The sequence below is a fragment of the Maylandia zebra genome, linkage group LG4 (assembly GCF_041146795.1).
Source record: "Maylandia zebra isolate NMK-2024a linkage group LG4, Mzebra_GT3a, whole genome shotgun sequence".
In the NCBI taxonomy this organism is placed as follows: domain Eukaryota; kingdom Metazoa; phylum Chordata; class Actinopteri; order Cichliformes; family Cichlidae; genus Maylandia; species Maylandia zebra.
The window spans coordinates 4,526,534-4,551,761 of record NC_135170.1 but is presented as its reverse complement, the minus strand read 5'-3'; the positions used below and the strand labels follow the sequence as shown (position 1 = coordinate 4,551,761).

The 25,228-nt window shown below is 43.6% G+C and overlaps 1 protein-coding gene across 17 annotated transcripts in view; it reads left to right on the top strand.

The window, feature by feature from the left end:
- nfixb (nuclear factor I/Xb) overlaps nt 1-25,228 on the top strand; it is a 135,635-nt gene that overhangs the window by 97,361 nt on the left and 13,046 nt on the right. For 7 of the 17 annotated variants that reach the window (XM_004570331.6, XM_004570329.6, XM_004570335.4 and 4 more), the window contains 8 exons: nt 7,953-8,018; nt 9,757-9,831; nt 10,758-10,878; nt 11,135-11,170; nt 11,698-11,828; nt 14,183-14,257; nt 19,443-19,571; nt 23,764-23,939. In XM_004570331.6, coding sequence (XP_004570388.1) covers nt 7,953-8,018; nt 9,757-9,831; nt 10,758-10,878; nt 11,135-11,170; nt 11,698-11,828; nt 14,183-14,257; nt 19,443-19,571; nt 23,764-23,939 — 809 coding nt within the window. The remainder of the gene's footprint in view (nt 1-7,952; nt 8,019-9,756; nt 9,832-10,757; nt 10,879-11,134; nt 11,171-11,697; nt 11,829-14,182; nt 14,258-19,442; nt 19,572-23,763; nt 23,940-25,228) is intronic. The other 10 variants (XM_012924423.4, XM_012924424.4, XM_004570327.6 and 7 more) reach the window with 6 other exon arrangements.

Below are 25,228 nucleotides of genomic sequence, written 5' to 3'. Positions count from 1 at the left end.
TCGTATAATGCAGGGTAGTTTCACAAGGATGGAGGCGGCTTTTCATTATAAATCTATAAATCGTTATAAATCAGTGACTGAGCACTTTCAGAATCTTTTTCCTTGATGCGTCAAATGTTGCATTTTTGTGACCTTTTTTTGTTTCTTGTGCTGTAAAGTCTGCCTTATTCCTATTTATTCTATTTATCCCCTTTGTATATTTTATTTATATTTGTCTCTGTATTTATATATGTGTGTGTGTATATATATATATATATATAACAATTCTGTAACTGTAACTTCGGTCGTTGCTGTGCTTTTTGGAAGTCGAATTTCCCAGAGGAACCCACCCGAGGGATTAATAAAGTTCTATCTTATCTTATCTTATCTCTTATCTTATAGCGTCAAGGTTTAACATGTTTCCTGTGTGCCAAACACTCCTTTAAAAAAAGACAAGGCAGTAAAAGCACAGCACTCGAGTGGAAAACTCCGAAGTGCCGAAACCTGCAGTTCCCCTCTGTCCACATGAGGGTGGCTTCCAAAGCAAGTCAGTCCCCACAGACTCCCGTGTTACGACGTCCAACTTCAGGTATGAAATCAACACGGTGCGGAAAACAGATTTCATGTTTAAAGTTCCTTTTGACCTCTAACACCTGTACAGAGGTAAATCACCAATGTTGACTTGGGTGTAAAGTTGTGGCTTCTGTGATTGATTGACGAGCGGCTGCAGATGCAGGCAGCTGTAGCCTGCAGGTGTTTTCGACATCTCACCTTTGCTAATTGAATTCACTGGTACAAGAAATTAGTACTCCAGAGTAAAAACAGTTTCTCCTTTTCCATTAGTCTGTCACTTAGCATCAGCGTGTTGAAGCTGTACAGCATTAGCTGATTCCTTAGCACTCTACTGTCTTGTTTAAATATGGTTGCTTCTGGCTCCACAACAACAGTCATATTAGCTACATCCACTTTTTTGACTCATAAATGGGCCACTTGTGCATTTTATCACTGCTTACAGGTCACATTGTCCTTAAACAGAAGATGTGGTAAAAGCACAGAGCTCAAGTTTATCTCTTTCATCAAGCAAACAACACATTTCTTTAGTAACTGGGACTTAATTGATACAACACTGGAGCACCGTAACCAGAGTTCATTCTATAAATGTAGAAACTTCCTTCTGCATGTAACATTTTAGAGATAAAGAGATTTCACATTGAGAGTCATTAAAAAGCGAAAGACTGGATTTGTTCAGGCTGTTCCAGATGTCCTAATAGCTCAGCAGGAAGAACCACAATGTTCTCACCGTCCCCTGTTATTATCCTGTTACACTAAACTGTACACTAATGAAACTAACTCCTGTTAATTATCCAGAGCGCTTTTTGGTAAAAGTGGCATCCTCTCACACACTCACGCTTTTTCTGAACCGAAAGGTGGCCACAGTGAGCTGAGGTCACTCACGGGACAGATGACACTGTACCAGCGCAGCCAGCGTCCAATAAGAAGCCCCCGTGGCTTAAAAACCAGGCTCAACATGAGCTTTTCTAGTGGAAGATTGAAACACAAGGGGGGGGTGGGAGCAGCGCCGGGGCGATCAGGAGGCAGTGACTAGTATTCAGAAACTGGAAAACAAATCGGCCTATGAAAACGGAGGGGAGGGGGGGAGATGTGGAGAGGATGAAGGAGGTGGTGGAGGAGGAGAGGAAGAAAAAAAAGGAGGTTGAAATGAAGTCCAATAAAAGAGCCGAGTGAACATCTGTGTGGGATAGCCGTGGGGATTAGGAGGGTTTGGAACATTTTAAGCGCATTAAAGATTAAAAAAAAGGTCAGAATGTTTAGCAACACACCGATAAACCTCTTAAGCGAAACCCAATTGGGGAGGCAGTTCGGTTTCTTTATCCAGAGGCTGGTGGATGGGGAGTGCGGGTGGAGAGAGGGGTTGAGGCTGCGCAGCTACGCTTGTATATGTATATGTCAGTCAGTGCAGTCGTGCTTTCTGCTTTACTTCAGTCTTCCATTTGCAGGCAGCCGTACCTTTGTGCAGTCTCCGTTGTATTTAGTGTTTCTTTGTGTAGATCTGTGTTTTATCCGTTGCGGTCCAGTCAAGGCCTCGCTGAGAGCAGATCCTTTGCTGAACTCTGGAGGGAATGACGGGGTTTGTATGTACCAGCAGGCCTGAACTCTGAAGAGTGAAAGAGAGAGACATCCAGAAAAAAAGGAGGCAGAGGAAGCTGAGGTGGAGCGAGGGGGGTTACAGTGTGAGAGTGAAAGGCAGCGGCGAGACGGAGATCAAGGAGGGAGAACAGTGGTAGACTTGTCCACAGACTTCTGCAGTAGTCAGAGGAAGAGGCCCCTATCATTTGACTGTGAACTGAACCATGTCAGGGGAACTATCCTTAAATGACACGCAGAGGGTGGAGACAGAGGAAGTCAAAGGATCTCAGGCTGCAGCTACATCCACAGATTCGACTGTGGATTAGAATTTCTCACTTTTACTCTCAAAATTCGTTCCAGCTTCATTTAAATGAAACACTTTAAAGATTTAAATCTGTATTTTTAAGGTATTTAAAGGGAAGCAGCGTAGTATTGAATTTTCATTACCAGCATGGTGGACTTTCAAGGCTGGAGCTCCGCCTCCTCAGTTTTCCACAATGCAGCTTCATAGCATCGCTTTGTTAAACCCTCTTTGCGCACCTGTACTCGTGCTTTTCTGTGTTTCTTTAATTGCATTTGCAACGAATTATTGTCGGTTTAACGTGAACGTGTGAAGACAGACGTGCTTTGTTAGGTATGATCGCTAAGCTAACGGCTTTTTATGATCAGTCTCTGCTAAGAAGTAGCATGTAGAGTTATTCTCGGTACATCTGTAGCTGTGTTTTTGTGTTAATCTGGTTATTTCTTTCTACAGATTTGGTATTTTAGTGCAGGCAGTCACAAAGACAGCTGAGTGAAGGCCCCGAAAAGCATCTGATTCTCATAAATAGATAAACAGGATGATAATACTGACTATTACAATAACTTGCTTATGGAAATATTTGCAATCGCCTTCGAGTTTAACATCCAAAGGACGTTATATTTTATCTCTAGTGCTGGACTGGTGATGGTAGCTTTATAGTCTCTCATCAGTCTGCAAAATCCCCCTCACTTAGTGCACATTAGATTACAGAGGGCCTGTTTGCTCACGTGTGCTTGTGATGCACAAACAAACACTCTAAGCCGTTCTGTAAATTAGCAAAAAGTGTGCAGCGTGCGCTCGTATATGAATATGCACGTCGTAAATGAGTCCATTAGCGCTGGCAGTGGCTGCCTGCGCACTAAGAGGGGAGCACGTCTATGTGATTTTACATTCAAGTGTCACTTAATGATTCCAGATTGCGTAATTGTGTATCCGTGCGTGGTGTCGTTTTGTTTTTACGTGTATGATGAATGGAGCGATTGTGCAAGTGTGGTTTCTGAGTGTGTGTACATTAGCCTGGGTGTGAGTTCGTCTGCGTCTGCAGTGTGACAAATGTATAGCCAGTGTTAACTTTTACATAGACTCTACTGGAGTACATTAGCAATAATTGTACTGTATGTTGAGCAGGAAACAAAGTGAAATGTGTGTGTGCATGTTGGTGATTAGAGCGATAGCATGGTGTATTAGATGGCCTGTGTGTGTGTGTGTTATCTCTAGCGGGGTGTGTGCAGGGGGCCTTGGGGCGACTGTGTGCAGGAGATAAGGGTGATTCATCTGTGTTTGAATGTTGTGTTTTTGTGTGTGTGTGAGCATGTTTGTGCTTTGGAGGCATGTGCATCCATGTTTGGAGTGTGCACATCCGAGCACTTGAACCAACACGTTAATAAAAGCGGTCACATGTGCTCCTCTGCGTGTTATAGGTGTGGGCACACACAAATGTTGCAGTGGGGATGGGAGGCCTGCTGGCAGTGATTTCTCCCTGCACGGTGGTCTTATATGACTGTATAATAATACACAACTGCTATTGTTTACCAGGAGCGTAGAGCGTCTTCTTTCTTTAAGGGCATCACACCCCCTCCTTACTGTACTCCTGTAGAGGCACCTTTGGGCACCTATTGTGCACCCACACAATGTATGTAAATATAGATGCATGCTTGTCACCGTGCCACGGATTACACTCCATCCATACACGTGCACATTTAAGAATGAAAGCACATAAAACATACAAGCACATACATATTGTGAAGTGCGTTCGTGCGTTAAATTAAAGACATTTTTGCTTTATTGAACTAAGCAGAGCATGGGAATGACACATAATTATGCAAATACACAAACGGGAAATTAGGCAAGAATCAAATTGAACCAAAACTTAGTGAGACATGAACGTTTTTTTCCATAACGTCTTACAGAGTGGGATTGTTTTTTATAGCTGCTTTACACAACAATCAAGAATGCCACTAGATCCAGGATATTAACCTGCTAGTATCTCTGTGTGTACCGTAAACATAAGAAATGTTAGCAAACCTGGCATAAAATATATATTCATACATTATTTTTAGATCTTTATTTCCCGCGTTATGTAACTGGAGGCCGAAATGCTGCTAAAATCCTCTGGCTGACTAAAATATTACACTTTTAAAAAGTTTATTTTGGCTGTATCTACTTAGCTGTTAGATAATATTAGCCATGTGCTAAAAGCTGCTGTATGTTATCCAAATCCTCCTGAATGATCCACATTCCAGTGTAACACTGACTTTGGCTTATAGAAATATAGTAGCACAAACCTCATATTTGATTTATTAGTGACAGCGCGAATGCTACATCTGTCAGTGTTTTCCTGTAGTTCATCTTGCTCACGTCTCCTAAAGTGCTCATTTCTTTTGTTCAGAAGTTAATTAAACACTAAACACATTTTTTGTCTTATCCATACTTTGTTTACTGTGGCCCGAAACAGTTAATGACTTAGCAAAGTTGTAGCCTTCAAGCAAACTCCAGTAGTGCAAAAGTGCGTTACAATAAACCAGCTGAGGACGTCCGGCCTGCTTAGGTATGAGATATTTCAGGAACAACAGATACTACGGTAGGCACTCTACATGTCTGTGTTTATTATGTCACAGAATGCAAAGCATGCCTGACTATGGGATGGCATTTAGCTCAAACTTGCAGCGCACAGCTGGTCGTTGGGTCAGATTAATTTGATTATTAAAAGCTCTGAGGTTTGCACCTCCTCCAAAGGGCGTTTGCTTTGGTCCGAATCAGAGTACGATGACTACGTTCATGTTGGCAAAAACAACCTGCACCAAGGGAGGAAAAAAACAGGGGTCAGCTCAAATGGGCTAAACAGTGAAGTTGTGAAAACATCCTTGGTTATGGGTTCCTTAGTCTGTTGGTAGGGCGTCCAACCACACATGTGCTATCAGTCACTTTGCAGCTTTTTGCTAGCAGAGAGAATTGACAGTTATTTTTCTCTCCGATGTGGGCACGTGGTCTTAAAGGAGTCTGTCAAACAACATTTTTCTTCATTTTCCAACTTTCAGCCTTGAATACAATTCCTTTTATTATAATTCTTTTATTCATGTAGCGCCAATTCACAAAAAACAGTCAGTTCAAGGTGCACAAACATGGTACAATGTTAGAAAGAAACCCTAATAATCACATGACCCCCTATGAGCAAGCACTTGGTGACAGTGGGAAGGAAAAACTCCCTTTTGACAGGAAGAAACCTCCTGGTGCAAATGAAGCACAGTGATAGGATAACCTTGGTTCATTTGCTAACTGTTGTTAAACATTGCACAAGTTTTAAGGATAGAAAGCCACCCTTCATTTGCTGGAAACCCTCAAAATCAGTTTAAAGTTTGAGAACTTGTATTGTAGTTGCAATCACTTCATTTACATTTGAAATTCGGTGTATATGTCGCTGTGATTTAACAAGAGAAACAGGAAAGTTCTCAAAGCCGAGCCTGGAGAGTTAAACAGAAGAACTCCTGATACAGTAAAGCAGGCGTGTGACAGAGTGGCTGTGCGGCCACCGCTCTGCGTTGTGCCAAGAGATACTTAAACAAAACAACACATTGAGCGCATGCCAGGAAGCTATATTATTATCTTCATTCGAACTAATTGCCAGGCCAAACAGCGACACATATGCACACACAGGCTTCAACAACCACTCATCATTAGGGACTGTGGTGTGCCATCCACGTTGTCATGACAACAAGGCAGTGAATTTTGGCTTGGATGCTGTCACACAGGGCAAGAGATTTTTCTGAGGCACGCGGGTTTCAGAGGTTTTGACTGTTTGCTGAGGGTTTGTCGGGATGAGCGCTGCAGCGATGAGAAAGGCCTCAGGCTTCCTCCAAACATCGCCTCGTTTACCTTGGAGGACTCTCTTTGTGTTGCCCTTTGCACACTTCCTGTCGCTTTACGAGTGCGTCTGATATTTGTGATCAGCTGTCGAACTCTAACGGCCTATTAGCGTAGGCGACAGGATACTCACAGGATTGTAAACAAGCGTCCCTTTACTCCATCAGCGTCGCACGTCCTCCGTAGGTCTTTTTATCTTTAAGACCACTGGGGCTGTGTTTGAGAGTGAGTGTGCTTTGCAAGCATGTGTGTCTATTTCTGTGTGTGTGTGGGTGTGCCGTCAGCTAGCAGGAATGCATGGGTACCGCCAAAGCTAAGATGGCTGCCAAGCGCTAAGATGGCTGCCAGGATTCCACAGAGCGACAGCGCGCAAGAGAGAAAGAGACAAAACCAATGTGAGAGGAACTGAGGGAGAAAGACCTGAAGATGGACTCTTGTGCAGAATGAAGGACGAGTGTTGCGAGAAGGAAAGAAAAGAAGCTCTTCCTCGTGTTTCCCTCTTCCCAGAGCGATGAGGTGCTTTGGGTTTCTTTTTGTTTTCCTGCTTTTGGCACGCGACCGACAGGGTGAATAGTGCACCAGTTTGCTGGCACGTAACGCAACACTGCCACCCAAGATTAGGACACTGATTTGGGTTTAGAAGATGTTGAGATTGGGGGGCCTAGTAGTGGCTGCAAGGGGGCCACGTTTTGGATTGGGAGTCTTGGCCCAAGACGCCCTTAAAGGCTAAGTGCTTTGGAGTAATTGGCCTGAATGGTATATATGATACAACCATAAAACTCCACAAGGGTGCATTACACATCCGAAGAAGAATGGCAGCCAGCGAGCCAAAGAAAAGCAGCTGAAGCAGACGACTCTCTGAGCGCCTTCGTGTCCCTATAGATGGAAGCAATGCAGGAGATGCAATCCAGACAAAGTGCACATTTGACTAGTCAGCGTGGGCTGTTGAGGTGACACATCTGTCACTTTACCTAACTTTTTTACCTAGTGTTTGTAGCTGTGTGCACATGCAAACATTCAAGCGCCGAAAAGTTAGGTACACAAAGAGAGAAAAGATTTTTTAAGGTGATTCAACTCCAAATGATGCATTTCTAAAAGTTCTTGGGACCATTAGCACTCTGCCCAACATGAATGGTGAGTTTGAGTAATTGCAAGAAACAAAGATACAAAAACAGTTGAGTTATACACAGCAGTACCCAGAATACAGGAACGCACACGTTCAAAACCGCGACTCAGAAGCAGAGGTTTGTTTCTTAGGAACACTTGAGCCAGTTTACACTGTATTCAGATTCTATATTTTAGAAGGTCTTTCAAAAAAATGGCAAAGACGGTGCATCAATACCCAGAAATTACACGTACGCTGAGTTAATTGTTGGCATTAAAAATGTTTTGGGGGATTTGTAGCACTTTACCAAACATACACTAAGGCTGTGAGTACGATAATGACCAGATAAGAATCTACTAACGGTACTCTGAGCCTCGACCGAGTGCAAATATCTGCCTTTTTAATCTCAACACGTCTGTCCGTTGTCAGTGAAAAGAGTTTACCATATAGTTTCTCAGGAGACTCCTCTGTTCTTTACCTGCCCCCTCACCTTGGTCAGTGTCCAGACATCTGTCCACCTGACTCACCATCTTTCTTTCTTTTTCTCTCTCTCTGCAGAACAATCAGGACAATCAGACAACTCAAACCAGCAAGGAGACACAGATGTGAAGCCCCCACCAAACGGTAGGTTTACAAGTGCACGTTCCATTAATCTCACTCTACATGTGCAATTATTAAAAAACATACCTGTGCCTGCACGCAGTCACACCTATACAGTCATGCATGCACATGTATGTGCATTAGTCCTACACGCGGGCCTCTGTGCCTGTGCAAGTGCGTCCCAGCAGAGTTGGATCTAAGTTTATTATGGTAAGGCGAGCTGATGGTGCTGTAGCGTGGGGGCTGTGCTGGGTTTGTGGCAGGCCGCTCATAAATCACACTGACGTTCTTGGAAGATGGGAACCACATGGCCGCTGCCGAAGCTGAGCGCTGACCTCATGCGCTCTCCCCGCTGCGGTTAACCCCGGGCAGGGATGGAGTGGAGCGAGAGGAGAAGAAATAAGGAGGGCTGAAAAGAACTGAATGAAAGAATGAGAGGCGAAGGGAGAAGGCGTGGGGGGGAGTGATGGACAGACAGAGGGAAGGGGGAGAGAAGGGTGTGGATTTAAAATGGATTCGGCCCCGGAGCCATAAAGCGATCCGCTTTACACACAGCGTAATACGACATGGACAACATAGTGTCGCATACTTAAACTTTACTTGGGGAACAGAAGTTCAGAATGCAGCACATTTAATTTGTTTGTACCATTTTCACCTGTGACGGTGTGTTTCGTGTGTAGACATTTCACTTACCTCGCTGTTTACATTCAGTTTAAATAAAATAAGAATCAAAGATCAGGTGAGTTCACTAAGCTTCATAAAAGCCTTTTTTAAAGACTTTTATGAAGCTCCTTATGTGAAAACAAGGTTCTTACCTGTTGTCAGCTGATACCAGAACATTATCAGTCATCAGGTTTCTAGACACCTGACAAATATCAGTCCAGTTTATTATGTTAGCTGCAAATTTATCTGCACGTTCTGCTGTCTGGCTCGTTGCTAGCTTAAAGTGATTTTGCATCTTACAGTATTTTGTTTCTTTTGTTTGTTTTTCTCTTTTTAGGCCTTTGTGCTCAAAATCAAGAGTTGATGGCTAAAATGTTAGATTTAAGATTTAGGCCAAGGGTCAGCATATTGGTCAATCGTCAGGCAGCAAGCGTCGAGGGTTTGTTGTAGCTCATTTGAAGTCGAGTATTGTTCATACGTGTTATTGTCGATAAAAGCGACACGGTGCTGGAAACTAACACAGCTGACAAGCAGTCAGATGATCGTAACGTTGAAACTAAGAACTGTTAAGAAAATGTTCCACTGACAAAACCCATCACAGGCTACAGCGCAGTGTAGTCGACTGAGAAGAAATGATGACTGTAGTTGTGAAACTTCAACACAAGTTATAATCAAGGTTTTGGTTACAGTCTCAACAGACTGAAAGGACAGATGTGCGAGGACGTGTGTATATCAGTGTTCCAGTACCTCTTATTAAACATGTGCACTTTATTATGCGTGCGCATGATATATACATGAAGATCGCAATGCGCAGCGCATCATCCATTACATAGCTGTCTGTGTGGAGATTACAGCCGCTTGTTGGATCTGATTGGTTGTGTATGTTGGACTGTCAACAGTCAAGAAAGTGAACACGTCCAAACCAAAGGCCTGTTGTACCTTATAGAAAACACATGGGCCCAGTGGATGACACCAGCAGTGTGTCAGGCCTTTCCACACGTGTTTTTCAGCCTCTTTCTGTGTGTGTGTGTGTGTGTGTGTGTGTGTGCGTGTGCATTCAGAGTGTAACTCACAAATGTCTCTTTCTCTCTTTAACCAGGCAACTTGAGTTTCCAGGACTGCTTTGTTACTTCGGGTGTGTGGAACGTAGCCGAGCTGGTCCGTGTGTCGCAGAGTGAGTCAACCACTGTCACCTCTCATTCTTAGTATATAGTTACTTATGTTATTATAAGTATATTACTCTATAACCTATTATAACTAGTAGTTTTGAGTAGCTGGATTGATTTGCATAATTATATCACTCGTACATTAACCTGCTAAGATCCGAACGTGCATTTTGAATTCCTCTTTGCTATCTGGCTCGATGGTGTTTGATAGAACGCTAAAAGTCACATTTGAGTAATGATGTGCAAAACTGAACACAGCAGCATTTTCCTGAGTACACAAACAAAATGAGAAACAACAAATTTTGAAAGAGCAAAATTTAGTATTGCGGTCTAGACCAGCCGCCCCCAGCCCCCGGGCCACGCACCAGGACCAGTCCGTGGGTCGTTTGGTGCCGGGCCCGAGAGTTGAGGCTCGAGTGTGAAATTTATGGTCTTCAGGGTTTTATCATTATTTTGTTATCATGTTTATCATTAACTCAGTGTCCTGTGTGTCATGAATAAATCTTTTTTTTGTGGTAGCTCTACTGGTTTTATTTTGTTGTATTTATCTGCGACACCTTAAAGGTCAGACATAAAGCGGTCTGTGGTTGGGGAAACTTAAAGGTTGGGGACCGCTGGTCCAGACAACCCAAAATGTGATGTTCCCATATGTGGACACCAGGTCCTACGAGGTTGAATAGAAGTTTAGCAAAGTCCTGTAAACATAATCGTGTCAGTGTCTCCAAAAATGGACTAGTAAGGCTATAGAGACTTTGAAATGAGTACATTTGTAGTGCTACTGAAACGTCAGAGTTATCAGGAATCATCTTCTGCGAAGCTTAAACAAAGAACTGTTTCTGCAGTCGACGGCTCTCTCACACTTTCAGCTTTTAATTCTAGTTTTTTTCTATGATGTGTCTCTTTTCTCTCGTTTCCTCTGTGTGCATCCCCTCAGCCCCTGTGGCTACAGCGACAGGCCCCAACTTCTCTCTGGCTGACCTGGACAGCCCCGGCTATTACAACATCAACCAGGTGACCCTGGGGCGGCGCTCGATCACCTCCACCCCCTCCACCAGGTACACACGAAGCACTCGAAACGCTCCTTCTAAATCTAATTCTGCCACTTGCTATTCTTCATTCTCCAACCTCTGTACTGTGTTTCCTAATGCTTAGCCTGCTCTGCTTTTTGATCGTGATCTTTCTCTCTCCTTCCTCGTCACTAACCCTCCTCGTCCCCACTCATATTTCCCACCGATCTGTCTGTCACCCGTTCCTTGTTTGTGTCTGTTTCCCTCTCCTCTGCCATCCTCTCCCGCTCATCTTACGCTGCAGGACTGAAATGGAGCTTTATGCAAGTCTCCCACGGAGGTAGTTACACTCATTACAGAATATCTCCCTTGATACTAATGTAGCACAGACCCCTGCATCACACAAAAGCCACACGCATGCTGTCCCACGTATACGCACACGCTGTACGTTCACAGCCCCTTTTATTTTATTGGTCACAGATGTATGTGTTTGTAGGAATGTGCAAACACACACAAAAATAGGCTCCGACATCACCAGGCACACTTTCTGCTTGCAGTTTCTAGCGCGCGGCTGCTTTGAGCCGGCGTGGACACAGCATGTTGTTAAAATTCTGGCCTCGTGTTTGTTTGTCTCCAATTATGCTGCTTTGTCCCTTAAGACTGTAACATAATATGAAAACAAAATGTAGATAACTGAAGAGAAAAGGTGACTTTGTTTCATTTCCCTTGATTTAAGATGATATGACATTTATCAGTGTCCCCTGTACTAATTAGTTGTGCCTATTTATTTTAGTGGGAAACCCTGGCCTGCTTCAGATTGCTCTCATAATGAATCCCTTTTACTAATCTTTCTCCTTCCTCTCCCAGCTCCAACAAGCGCAAGTCCATTGACGACAGTGAGATGGAGAGCCCAGTGGATGATGTCTTCTACTCGGGCCGTTCCCCAGCGGCTGGCAGCAGCTCTCAGTCCAGCGGCTGGCCTAATGATGTGGATGCAGGTAGTCCCGCTGCAACTGCTGCATCAGATTTTGCACGCAATCCAGAAACTGTGCTGAGGTCCACATCAATTCAGAGGCAAACTTTAAACACTGGCTTCACCTTGAATCGTAAAGCCTTAAAAAAACAATTTGACATTTGGGGAAATACGTTTAGCTTCTGTAGTTTGATACTATTGTAATGTCTGTAGAGTAAACAAGAAGCAAGCACCAGCTGGTCAGCTTAGCGTAACTTTAAAAGAGGGAAACAAGCAGTCTGGTTTCAGCAAAAGGTCTCATTGCTAGCTGAGGTCATCAAAATGAGCATTATTATCTGATGTTATCTAGGCCTTGGTGCAGCGCCCAGTTCGTTCACATTATGAGGCAAGCCGCCTTTCTCCTGATTTATAAACAGAAGGTTTGGGCACTGACTTCGTTATTTGAGACAGCCATGTTTAATATGATCGTCTCCTCCTGTAACAGTGCATATGTGACAAAGCCCAAACTAGCCCCTCCACTTCCTGCTGTGTTTTGCTCATACTTACTGTGCAGCTATTAGAATGGTAACGCTCTAAATAACTCTCAGCAACGAGGCAAAAAGATGTATTTCCCACAAATGTCCCACAAATATTAAATTCCTGACTTGACATGGACCAGAAGCTAAAGCTAATTATGTTTCACCATCATACCCGCTTGCATCTATTTTGACTCTTCAATACTCGCCCCCCCCCTCATCATCCCCACTTGCACCATCTTTCATTTTCAACTTCTAATCCTCTTATATGCCATACCTAAATGGACCCCCCACCAAAGCATCATTTCTCACATACAGCAGGGACTTAAAGAGCCAGTAAAAAACACATTTTCTCAGTTACTCTAAACAGTTTGTAGAGATTCGGGGGAATTTGCAGAAATTTCAAGGTCTTTTATTTCCATCGCTGGAAATTCTGCCATCATCTAATGCTTAATGCATTTGAAAATTGTGTTTGGAAATAGGAAAAATGTCTTTCCAGTACCAGTTCTTCAAAACAAACAAGGTTTATGTACATCACACCACTGTTGTGATGGGATACAGAAAGAAAGCTGATCCTGAAGCTATTGGATAAAAGACAGAAAAAACTTTTTGTTCTGGCTGAACTGCCCCTTCAATCAGACCACAAACTGAGGATAGCCTGCTGTCTAGTGTTTGTTGTCTGACTGTGAGAATAGCTGCAGAGATGGACACATTTAGTTTTTACGGCATTAGAGCTAACATCTATTAAGCTCACCTCCAGGACTGAGTGCACGTGTGTGCGAGTGTCGTGCATTAGACTGCGAAACACAAACATCATCTGCTAAATGTTTAGCAACTTTGTTTTATCAAGTGGGTGTAACCGAGTCCTTTACAAATCTAACTTAAAGTAAACCCACTGTAATGACTGTAATGTTGCATGTGGTGTTCCTAAGGAGTACTTTGAGATTTTGGGAAATACAGCAATTTACATTATTGCACAGCAAAGAGGAAGCTGTGCTAGCAGCCAGTTAGCTAATGCAGTGCAGAGACTAATTGGTCATGTGACTGATGGGCTACTGTCACATGACACCATTGTGTTTCTTGCTTCAGTTTATCTCGAGGTTATTAAATGAGAATAAGTGTTTGTTCTTTGTTTTGTGATAGGCTAACTGGCTTGTAAAGGGCCATGAGGGCAAATTGCTCTTCTCTCTGTTTTTGTTTCTTTATATTCATTTGTGAATCTCAGAGCTGTTGGTTGACTAGAGCCGAGCTAGCTGTTCTTTTATCTATTTATTTTTTAGTGAGACAACATTAAGCTAACCAGGAGCTGGCTGCTTCAATGCTGACTTATAATACAGACATCAGAAGGCCACCAGTTTTATCATCCATCAGTATTTTGCTTATTTCCCAAAATGTTGAATTTCTAATTTTTGAGTATTCTCCAGATACCTAAAAGTTATACCAAAATCCTGAGCGGCACTACTCCAACCACCCATTCACATGCTGAAGTCATAGCCACTCACTCTTTGGGTAACCGCACTGTTAACCATCATGATGGTGATCACGTCAAATGTATTTTCAATAGACTTAACATATATCTCTTGGGTGTCGTATTTGGCTTTGGGGATTTTGTTAAATTGCTAAATTTTCATGTATTCTCCGTCCCTCCCACTCACATGCTGCCATTTTAATACTGCCAACAGTAATGATGTAACTATTTTATAGACACTTGCTGCACTCTATAACATTAAAATCCCCTATTGCCTATTATTTAACCAGCCCTGTTTCTCTCTCTCTCATTCTTTCCATCTCTTTCGATGTCTCTTTTTCTCTCCTCCCCTCTTCCATTGTTAACTCTTCCCTTCTCCCCTGTTTGGCCTTTCAGTGCAGCACCATTTGGCCAGTGTGCAGGAGAGGAAGATTAAGCATGAGAGCGATGGAGTGCAGTTTCCTTACCATGGTTAGAACAACATTAAACATTATACTGTGTTCATGTATACATGCTCTACCTCCGCTCACACCACCCTCAGCTTGTGTACATCTCTTTCTGTCCTTTCTTCAAATCTGTGAGCTCTCAGAGCGAATCTGGGTTATTTTTCATTTGTCCCTCTCTTCTCTTCTCTTCATCCCTCTGTTTGTGTCCTGTTCTCTGGCTATGCTGCTGCTGGGTGGGGTTGTGTTTCTACCAGATGTCTGCTGTTGTCCATTGTGGGTTCACCAAAGCCTTTTGGTAGCCCAGTAGCTCCATAACATCTTCCGCCTGTCTGCATTAAAGATGTAAATCTGTGAAAGAAATGTGATGTCTAGGAGGATAAAGACGTCTCTGTGGCATTGAGAACATGTCTGAATGCTCTTATACTGATGTAAACCCTAGTCTACATATGCAATTAGGTGCATTATCATATCTGAAAAACCACAGACTGCAAACCGAGTTTGCGAGGTGGTATGAGTTTGTCAGCGGCGTTCAGCTGAGTGCCTTGGGTGTTGTAATTTTGTTGTTGAGCCCGGAGAGAGAAAGCGAGCACTGAAAGACACAAAGAAGGAGGAGCGGGGTGTGTGAATGGGGGTTTGCTGCTTCGTCCTGCCGGTTGTTTAGACAGAGCTGTTGAGTGGCGTCCCACCTGCTGTAGGCCTGACTCAACCATCTCTGAAAGACAGCGCAGGAAAAACAACATACGACCCAAACAAACAAGACTAAAGGCACTCAGGTGTGTCATCAATGCACAAGGCGCCTTCTGTCTGCGAGACATGCTTACTCACTAACGCGCACATTTACAAATGACATGCAGACACATGCGTACGCGCACAGAAAACTAAATTTAAGCGCCTTCTCTGATTTACATTCACACACACATAAGCACGCTCCCCAATCTGGAGAGGAGCAGCGTTCCGGTCCAGATGGCGCCTCCATGTGTCTACAGCGAAGGGAGCTACTGGGTTACAGCAGACATCTGTTCTGGTGATGGTGGTGGTGGTGTTGGGAGTGAGAGATGTGGAGAGGAGAAGAGGGGCGGAGGACAGGGGGAGGGGGGTGGGGGGAAGGAAAGGGGAGAGTCTCCGCCTCTGCGTGCTCAGAAGGTGATTCTCTACCTGAATGAAAAGCTCTGAGGCATAGCAGGTGATCATGTAATTCATCATTAAGTCCGCTGTCTCCCGCTCAGCTCTGCTCCGCTCTCTCCTTCTGCCTGCTTGCTGCTGCTGCTCAGTGGTGGGAAAGCCCACTATCAGCCTTTCAGTAAGGGAAGGAGGGGGTGGGTTTCCCGTGTATTTGTGATTTTGACAGAGATTACAAGCTAATTATCTGGGCATTAAATCGTCATGTGTGTGGCTGTCTTGCGGAGGTGTCCTTGCGCTGAATCTTAGTGTTTACGAGCGCTAATGTTGCGCGTGGCAGCGAGTATAATGAGGTGCTTTGCTCTGCTGATGTACACTGTTGTTCCTCGCTTACCTGAACGAGGAGTGCACGAGATCTGTCGTCTCTCTGTTGTGCGCGCGCACATGCTAGTGGACCAGTTCTGTGACAGTTAGGGGGTTTGTGTGGTCGCCAGCTTGTTAGCATGGCAAGACTACAGGGTCATGGGAGCAATTGGCTGCCAGTCTGTTAGCGCAGCGTGCCAGGAGCAGGACACAGAAATAACGTAGAACAAACAACTGTGTATGTGTGCGTGCGTGCATATGTGCAGACACACACGCGCTCTCTCACGCACAGATTAAGAGAGAGATCAGAGTAACTTCTGTTAGCTTTATCAGACAAAGCTTTCATTGGGCATCTGGGCCTCATTTGCTGCTCCTCACTGAGAAGCCGCATAGATAGATATTTCAGCAAGATAGCGACTAATTAGGGAATATCACAGAGACTAAAAACAATATGTATAATTTAAGGCTGTTTGTGCATAATAAGCTGGTTATAATTAAAGTTGGGATGTGGCAGCACAGAGTCTTGCCTATACGTCCAACAGAGGAACTGCAGCCAAACAGGCTTTGCTGCAGGGACGCATTGAATACACAGCATGTTTACATTCAGTCTCTGTGGCTTTAACACCATTTAAATTATGTCTTTTCATGTGTGTGTGTGTGTGTGTGTGTGGGGGGAGAAAGTTGAAGAACTCAGAAGTTACAAATTCATTTTATAAAATTAGCTAAACCAATGCAGAACCAGAGAAATGAACATTTTCTAAGACTTCCAGCCAAAGACTAGAGCTGATCTACAGAGAGCCATCCCTGTTTAACCCGTTCAGCTGAACATGGCTGCAGATAACCTGTGAAGAGACAGAGCCCTGCTAAAACCATTATTTAAACTTGCATCTACACAAAAATGCCCACAAGTATCAGATATTAGTCAAAATTAGGTATATCATGTCCTTTTATTTCCATTACGTTGAAACCAATCGTGATGGGAGACGTTTTCAAAGGATAATAAAAATGAAAATTACATCAAAACAGAAACGCTGCTGTTTGTGGTGGTCAGCTGCTTTCAGGTTGCTGCTGCAAGAAATCCTGCGCAGCTGCTCATTTGATGTGTGAAATAAAAAAGACACATGCTCACGGTGCTACGACAGTGACATCTCTGATACTCCCAAATAGTATTTTATTACAATTTAAACCCTCAAATAAAAAAAATCTGAACATGGAGCCGTATCTGTGGTCTCGACTCCTTCAAAGATACTCCAGAGCCTGATTGATTCTGCACGTCTCCTGAGCACCGCTCATCATTGGGTACATCCTTACGTACTACTCCTTGAGATTTGCCACAAAACTAAAACCATCTGCCTAACATGCCAAACAGCTCTGACCTGTTGGGGTATGGACAGGGGACCTCATTGGGTGCTGTGATGCTCTGTCATTTTACAATTTTAAGACTTTGGAGGCTTGAAAATTTGAGCTCTTACGTTTCTTGAGCCATTCGTGAGGAGTTTGGCAGGCATGCTGCCTGCCAGCAGGGAGTACAGTAGTCATCACGAGGGAAAGGGTGGGCTTGGTCTGGATCAACGTCGTGGTGGGTAATGCATGTCAAAGTAACAGCCACATGTATGACATCATCCAAAGTTTCCAGCATAATATTACATTTTAATGGCATTATAAATGTTACTCACTTCACTTGCCAGTGATTTGAAAGTTCTGGCTGATTGCTGAATATTCCACAGTCTGTTAACAGTAGATTGCAGCTTTACTGTACTAGCTGTAAATTGGTTGTAATATGCCCCCAAGAAAGCATCACCAGATGGATGATATTTGTCTCATAAATCTATCGGTGAATAAAGTGCATCTCACCCTCCTCGCCGTGTCCGCTCCTCCCACCTACTCGTGAAGTCACGTGACGTGCCTATCTGAACATAAGTGCCAGCACCCACCTTTTTCTGTGCTTATAGGTGCCCACACAAGCACAGCTGCACCCGTGGTGCCTGTGAGCATTGTGGCTAAATAGTGATAAAACATTTCCCAGTTTAGCATTTAAGAAAAAGCTGTTTAGAAATCTGCTGTGTTAGACTTTATAAGCTCAGCTCATAAAATCTATTTCCACATCTCTCGGGCCGTGTTGAAATGATCCACATCTTTATTCGAGTGTGTTTGTTTTATATGTGTGAATATTGTGTCGCTTAGTAGTTTACGGGCGTCCTTCTCGCCAAGGTTGTTTATCGCTCTATTCTTTCAACCAAATGTGAAGCAAAACACGAGCTCCGCATGTTCCAGAGAAAAGTAATGAGCTCTGTGTGTCCATGCTGATGTACTTTTCTGTACTTTAACTTCCTCATTATTCTCTGTTTTATGGATTTTTTTCTTTCCAGAGTTTTATTTCAGCTTATATTCAACATTGCGGTTCCACGCAGAGGTCAGATACACCATTTGGCACCGTTCCTCAAACCCAGAAAGTCTAAATTGTGCCTTTGGATTACCATACATCAAAATAAATTCCCTCAGCACCCACCACACAAGGCCTTGATCACAGAAGAGAGCCTCTTTTATCTGTAGCTCTCACACTTTTGGCCATGTTTCTGGTCCGCTGGTGAGCTGGGCCTATACTTTGTGTGCCCCTTTTTGCCAAACTAAGGGATATTTCATGCAGGCTTTTAGCCTCGGCCGACATTTATAGACAAGGGGGGAAACTTTAATATGTTTGTCTGTGTGTGCCGGCCATGCCGTCACCGCTCCGCTCCTGCTTAACTTCTTCCATCTTTCTACAGCTCTGCCATCTAGCCTTTACTGGCAGTTCGCCCGGTGCTTACCACCCAGCCTGAGCAGCTTGTGTGTGTGCGCGCGTCTGTGTGTGTGTATATAAGTTCAAGCACGTCTTTATGAAATACTATAAGTCAGTAACATAAAATACCTGACAGTCAGATATGCAGAAGGGCACTACATCAGAGGATCCATTGATGTATGTTCTGGCATGCTCGTCTGCAGCTATATGTAGTTGCACAGCTCATGCTGGCATTGAATCGAAAGCACAGTCTGCCCCAGATATGAGGCCATCCAGAATCCCATTCATTCTAAAGAGGCATCCTGACAAGTGCAGTGAGTAGGTTGGTTGGCATGTTTGTTGACTGCGTTCCTGAAGTTCTCTGTAGCGACGCCGGGCTCTGAGAGCGTTGTCGTGTGGGATTAGTCGGGTAGTTTGCGCCTCACAAAGGAGACCGTTTGATTAGATTTCAGTGGTTAAAGTAAGCAGGGGGATTGCTGTGTTGTTCATACACTCAGTGGTGACCATAGTTGAACTGCTATTGCATTTCCCAGCTCTCCTCTGTCCTGACGCTGTGCCCCCAGCCTCTCGACCTGAACCCGACCCACCCCTTCCCCTCTCCCGTCACCTCCCTTTGCTCTGAACCCCCGCTGCTTCGAACCATGGCCTCTCACCGGACCCTGCCCTCAGCCCCCAGACACGGTACAGCCCGCTGACTGTACAGACACAGAATAGACAGGTTGTGAGGACCCATCTGTATGTTAAGCCAATCAAACAAATCAATGAATGAATCAGTCGATCAATCCATTGATTTCAGTCGATCATAATCATTTGATTCTTGTAATCAAATCTGACAAAGTCTGATAAATTTCTTTTTCTTTTTTTGAGTAGAGTCAAAGTAAGAAAAGGAGCCATGTTTGATTAAAACCTCGTCTCTGTTCTGCCATTTTGTTGATCCCCTTTTTGCCAGGACTCTCGTCGCCTGGTTCACTTAAGAAGCCGGGGAAATTCGATTTCAGCGCCCTGTCCTCCCAGACGAGGTCCCCCCGCATGGCGTTCACCCACCACCCACTGCCAATGCTGGCGGGAGTGAGACCAGGTGAGACCAACCCAGCTCCCGATCCCCCCCTGATCGCCCCAACCCCTTCCTCTCCCCCTCCTCACCATCTCCTCCTACCCACTTCTCACTTTTTCAGTGCCCCCATCCCCCACCCTACCCCTCTGTGGTTTAGAGCTGGGGGCGTTGTCTTTGGGAGATGGGAGTGGCTGGGAAGCTGGCAGGTAACTCTGTGGGTCTGTGCCTCGTCCTCTTCTGCCTCCTCCTACCTCGTAGGGTGCAGGTCTTGCCGGTGATGGAGCTTGCAGGGTTTCTGGGTGTGGTGTGTGGCTTTTCTAGTTCTGTCTGGTGGTGGATGGCTGTTAGTTGTACTCTTCTGTAGATTGCCTCTGTCTTCTTAGAGGGATTTGGTGGATATTGCAACCTGTTCTGTCAGATCAGTCAAGATGTTACATGAATAAAACAGCTTCCTCTTACCCATCCACTCCCAGTATTCATTTCAAGACTCCTGGATGGCAAACCAGTCTCAGGACCACAGGTGGAAATGAGTAATGAATAAAGAAGCTATTGTTAGGATTTTTGTTTGTTTGTTTGCTTTGTTTTTTTTTGGGGGGGGGGGGTCCAAATTCAGATTTTCTCACGATAAACATGGACAAAATTTCAAATGAATGAGGTAAGTGTACGCACGACTAATCCCTGTGAGCCAAAGGCCAAGGCTTCAGGCTGTTCTAAATACCACGTAACTCTTGGCTCTGCATGATGTCACAGCTTTGGCTGTGAGCAAAGCAACCTCACCTAGTCTTTGTTCGAGCCTCCTGGCAGCCAATCAAGGGGGAAATGAAGGCAGGTCGACTAGGCTATGACCAGGCTCAGCAAAAAAGAAATAAGCATTACTTCAAACTGTAAAAGATGCAAACGCTGCCCTAGTACAGTCCAAGAGCTGTAGAAGTAGAATTGTTGCATTTTTATTTTCTAGCTCTGAAACAAGTTTGACTCGTTGGGCAAAAAGACCTCGATGACTTCATAATGGGCCAACAGGTTATCTCATCCTGGCTGAACGCTTTACATTTTTACCAGAAAGTCAGAATTACTTGAAGAGTGGGTTCTGAAAGACGCTGTTGAGTTATGGGGTCTAGAGCTTCCCTCATTAGTACAAACTAAAAGTCACTATCTCAGCTTCTATTTGTTGGTCTTAAACATTTCCTTTTAATGTCTGACGGTAATGACGCCAACTGCGCAACTGCCATGGTCTCAGATCCCCAAACTCACTGTTGGTTTGTAACAATTTGATAAATTCCCGTTTTTGTTTTGTCTTAAACGGGGTCCTTTTATCAAAATCTGCAAGCTGCAAGGTCATACTGATACTTAGTGGTAACAGTAGTGAATATGTATCATTCCAGACAGGAAGGAAATCAGTCATTCATTCAAATCATTTTTGCTTCATGACCTTTAATTAGTCAACTAGTCACGTTACGGGTTTTTTCTTGAAATTCCTATTGATTTGCTTCCCTTTCCAGTTTGGGAAGTCCAGGTTGAACACGTAATTCAAACTAGCACGGCCACAAAGTGATGTTTTGAGTCTGAGCTACTGTGTACCAGATCAATCTTTAAACCCTGCCACTTTATTTACACGTGGAGCTAAAGAGCTTCCAAATATAAATACAGAAATCATAATTTTTTACCAGTACAGATCAAATTAGAGACTTTCTCTTTTTTATGTACTTTTCTAAATTCACAAAGTAAAGGAGCTCACTGGAGATAATTACCCTTGTGCTTGCGCTACATCAAAGGATTTTTTAGTCACTGAGCAGATGTGAGGTTGACCGCCATGTCATTAAACCCTACTCAGCGCTTGTTGACAGAACCTCTTGAGATGTGACTACAGCAAATCCAGTCTCCACACACACATACATGCACTGTTAGTGTTCACACCATCGTGCACACATGTATACAATATCCCATCCTTGCGGTGGCCAGAGGTTCTAAGTTACACACTTTGGGATTTGTTTTTTTTATACAAACTGTGGCAGCGTGCACACTGGGAATGCTGCCATGCTAGTTTGAAAGTGGTTACCACATCATCAGCATTGTTGTTATTCTACGTAAAAGACAAGATCCAAGAGATTTAAAGGATTGAAAGTGGTAATAAGGAGCATGCAGGGCCCAGCTGTTCATAGCAGCAACGGTGCTAAAGGGTGGCTTTCATGGAGTCTCTCCCTTCAGCCACGTCAGCCATGGTTCCACTGTTTTTTGCAAATTCCCTATATAAAAAAATCTGTGTTTGTATTGAAGGACCATGTGCTAGTTAGCAGATGAACCAAACAAATTATAGTGTATGTAACAGACAGTTTGGATGTACAGTTTCAAAAAGTATTTGAAACACTTAGCTAGCAGGAATGTCTAAAATGCTGGAAGAGCTCAAAATCATTTCTAAATGTTGAAAAAATTACACAAAGCTAAATACATGTTTCTGAAATGACAGATAAATTCTTACACAGCTAGCTGAAAGTAACAAAGATTAGTTGGCTGACGTTGTAAAATAGTTAGCTAAAGTAGTGCAATAATGAGTGGAATACCTACAAAAATGTATATCTGTTATCTAAAAGAAATGAATAAATTGTTTCCACCATTAGCTGAAAGTAAAGGAAACGTTTTAAAACAGCTGAGGTTAAGTGATAAATATTAGCCTTCAAGTAGTGACCGTTTGGTTTAAATGTCCAGCTTCTACCACCCTGGATATTAGCATAGCACGGTTAGAAACTAAGCAAACACGGATATTTCAACTGTATAAGAAGGATTATAATGAATTTATTTAGCAATATTTTAATATCTTAACATTCTTAATACCTCTGTGACATGTCAGGTGGTATCAGTGAAGGGCTCGTTGGGTTTTGCCAGTTTAAAGGCAAATATGATGGGAATCAAAAGAAGGTGAAAGTATGAAGGGGCCACCACCACCCCATCCATACTCCCATACCCCCAGCATTTGGCCTTCACCCAGTGTCTAATGGGATTAGTATGCGACTATAGGAGCAGGGCGACTGCTTCACTTGGGAGCAGGCAGCCTGGCATGGAAGCAAGGTGCTGCTGGGCCCTGAAGCATAGGCCCTTGTCTGGGGGGTAATGCAGCAGGGTTGGCACCCTTATGAAGTGCACTCACACACAATGTATAAGATGCAAGCACTAAAGAGCATTGGCAGCCCAATGTGGGCAGCTGGGGGGCCTGTATGGGATGGGGTGGGTGTTAAACTGGCACAGCTAAGAGAACAGGCTACTAATACAAAACAAGGAGATTTAGTAATGGATATAAGTCTGACAGGGAGGGCTTTGTGCTCGGTGTGGTAGGGCTCAACCAACTGCTCCCCTTTCGCACCTCAGACATATATTCATCTGTTTGGTGTGAGTTTCACTATTTTCTTTGGTGAAAAACAGAATGTTTTTTGTTTCTGTAAGCTTATTAGCCACAGAATGCAGTTATATTTTGCATCTCCGCACCTGTCGTGCACATACACAGATATAAAGCTCACAAGCCATTTAGCAGAAAAAATATTAACTCAGATTTAGAGAGTATTTACAGATTAATTCTGTCTTAGAAACAAAATGTGTCAGATAAAAAAGGCTTTAGTATGTAAATGCCAAAATGCATCAACGCCAGTGAATCACACCCTCAAAAACAGCACACAGGAGCGCAGGCATTAAGACAGGCTAATATAAGACACTCCTCAATGATCTCTTTGTGTTTTTTAACAGGCTTTTTGGATCTGATTTCAAAATGCAGCGCTTTTATCTGCTGAATTTGTGCCCATTTAGAAGTGTGTGCAGTCTGAACGGCGTTGCCCTAAATTGTTACATTGTCTCAGTGAGTGTTCAGATGTGAATATGTGTGTGTAAAAATCTCTTTCCGAAAAGTTCATTGTGTTCATCTGGATGCAGCGTTTCATATAAATTTCTTCAATAAAGCTGTAAGGGTTTACTGGAGGAGTCATAAAAAATAAGCAATGCATACAATACCTATTAACTCGAAATTAGCTTTTCCTAGAAAAACCGAGTTCCTTTCATCTTAAAACCAGATTTAAGTTTTGTTGTTTCCAGTTGCGATGTGATATTCTTGCTATCATTTGGTGGTTGCTCAGTTCATCTCTCCCATCTGTAAGAATGTTTAGAAACTCAGCGGTTCGTGTCCCGCTCTTCCTCTGCTCGTGTTTCCTCTAATACCAAACGTCTGTGTTTACAGGGAGCCCCCGTGCTTCAGCCTCGGCCCTGCACTTCCCATCTCCCTCCATCATCCAGCAGTCTAGCCCCTACTTCACCCACCCAACCATCCGCTATCACCACCACCCTGGACAGGATCCCCTGAAGGAATTTGTGCAGTTTGTCTGTGCCGATGGCTCAGGGCAGGCCGCTGGGCAGGTAAGACCCGCCACCAATGAAAGTAAACATGATTTATGTAAATTTGACAAGCTGAACGCGTTCTGTACTGTGCAGGAGACACGGCACGAGATTGATTGACAATGGTCTGCAGCCAATCAGGATGCAGGACACAATGCGCTGTAAAAAAAAAAAAAAAAAGAATGCAAAATTGCACACAAAAAAATCCGTGAAACAGCGAGACCGCGAAAGCTGAAGCGCGTTATAGCGAGGGACCACCGTATGTTAGTGAAACAGTGCAGCATACGGAAGCTGTGTGAATAATGAAATCTGTGTTTGTGGCTCGTCTTTCTCAGTTAATTATAACGTAACATGATGTCAGGTTCACCAAATGAGAGGTATGCACATTATCCCTGAGGTTCTGTTGGTTTTTGCTTTTTTTCTCGGATCATGTGACTGACAGATGTGATACATATTCAAGAATAGTGCTTGTTTTAGTTTTAATCCTTCATCTGTCATTTTGGTGCTTGGAGTTAACTAGTTTAATAGATTTACAGGTGAGAATTTGAGCAGCTTGAATAGACGTATACAAATCTCTTTCTTTTTGTCTTAATTTGGAAATTTTGTTGTAGTTGCACATCTTGATCATACCTCATTGGAATCTAATGACATATTCAAAAGTCTAAAAGCTAGTTCAACTGTAACTATGGCCCTAAATTTGAAATCATGAATGAACCATTATACTATTACTTTGAATAAACTAGGAATGGCAGAGAGCTTCTTTGACGATGTGTCCACCTACATTATAGGGAAATATACCCACGGCGACACAAATACAGCACACGTCACATTCGTTTACTCAGCTGGTCTACAAATCTTTGTACTGTCTTGTCGATGTCATTTTGCCGTTTCCTCTTTCAGACCCTGACGTTCCCCCTCCTCCTCTTTTTATTTCTTTCTTCTGCTCCACCCAACCCCTCAGAAATTATAACCATCAGCACGAGAATGAATCAGTCACGGCACACTTCAAGTCAAGCATCCCCGCCCTGTGTTGTGTCATCGTGTTTCTGTTTTCATTCTTAGCCGTTCTGATTTTAGTTGAAGTTTTGGTTGTTTGGTGCTGCTGTTGTTGGTGGTGTTGTGCTTGTGTAGAAGAGTATCCTTCCATGGTTTTGATTTCTTGCCATCTTCTGGACGAACCCAGTCAAACAGTTTGCTCACTTCCCTCCTCCACTCCTCCTCCACCCGACACGGACCACCCCTGTGGAACCTCTCACCTTTAGCTCCAACTCCTACTCCTTTCAAACCCTGTGGTGATTATTATTTTTCAC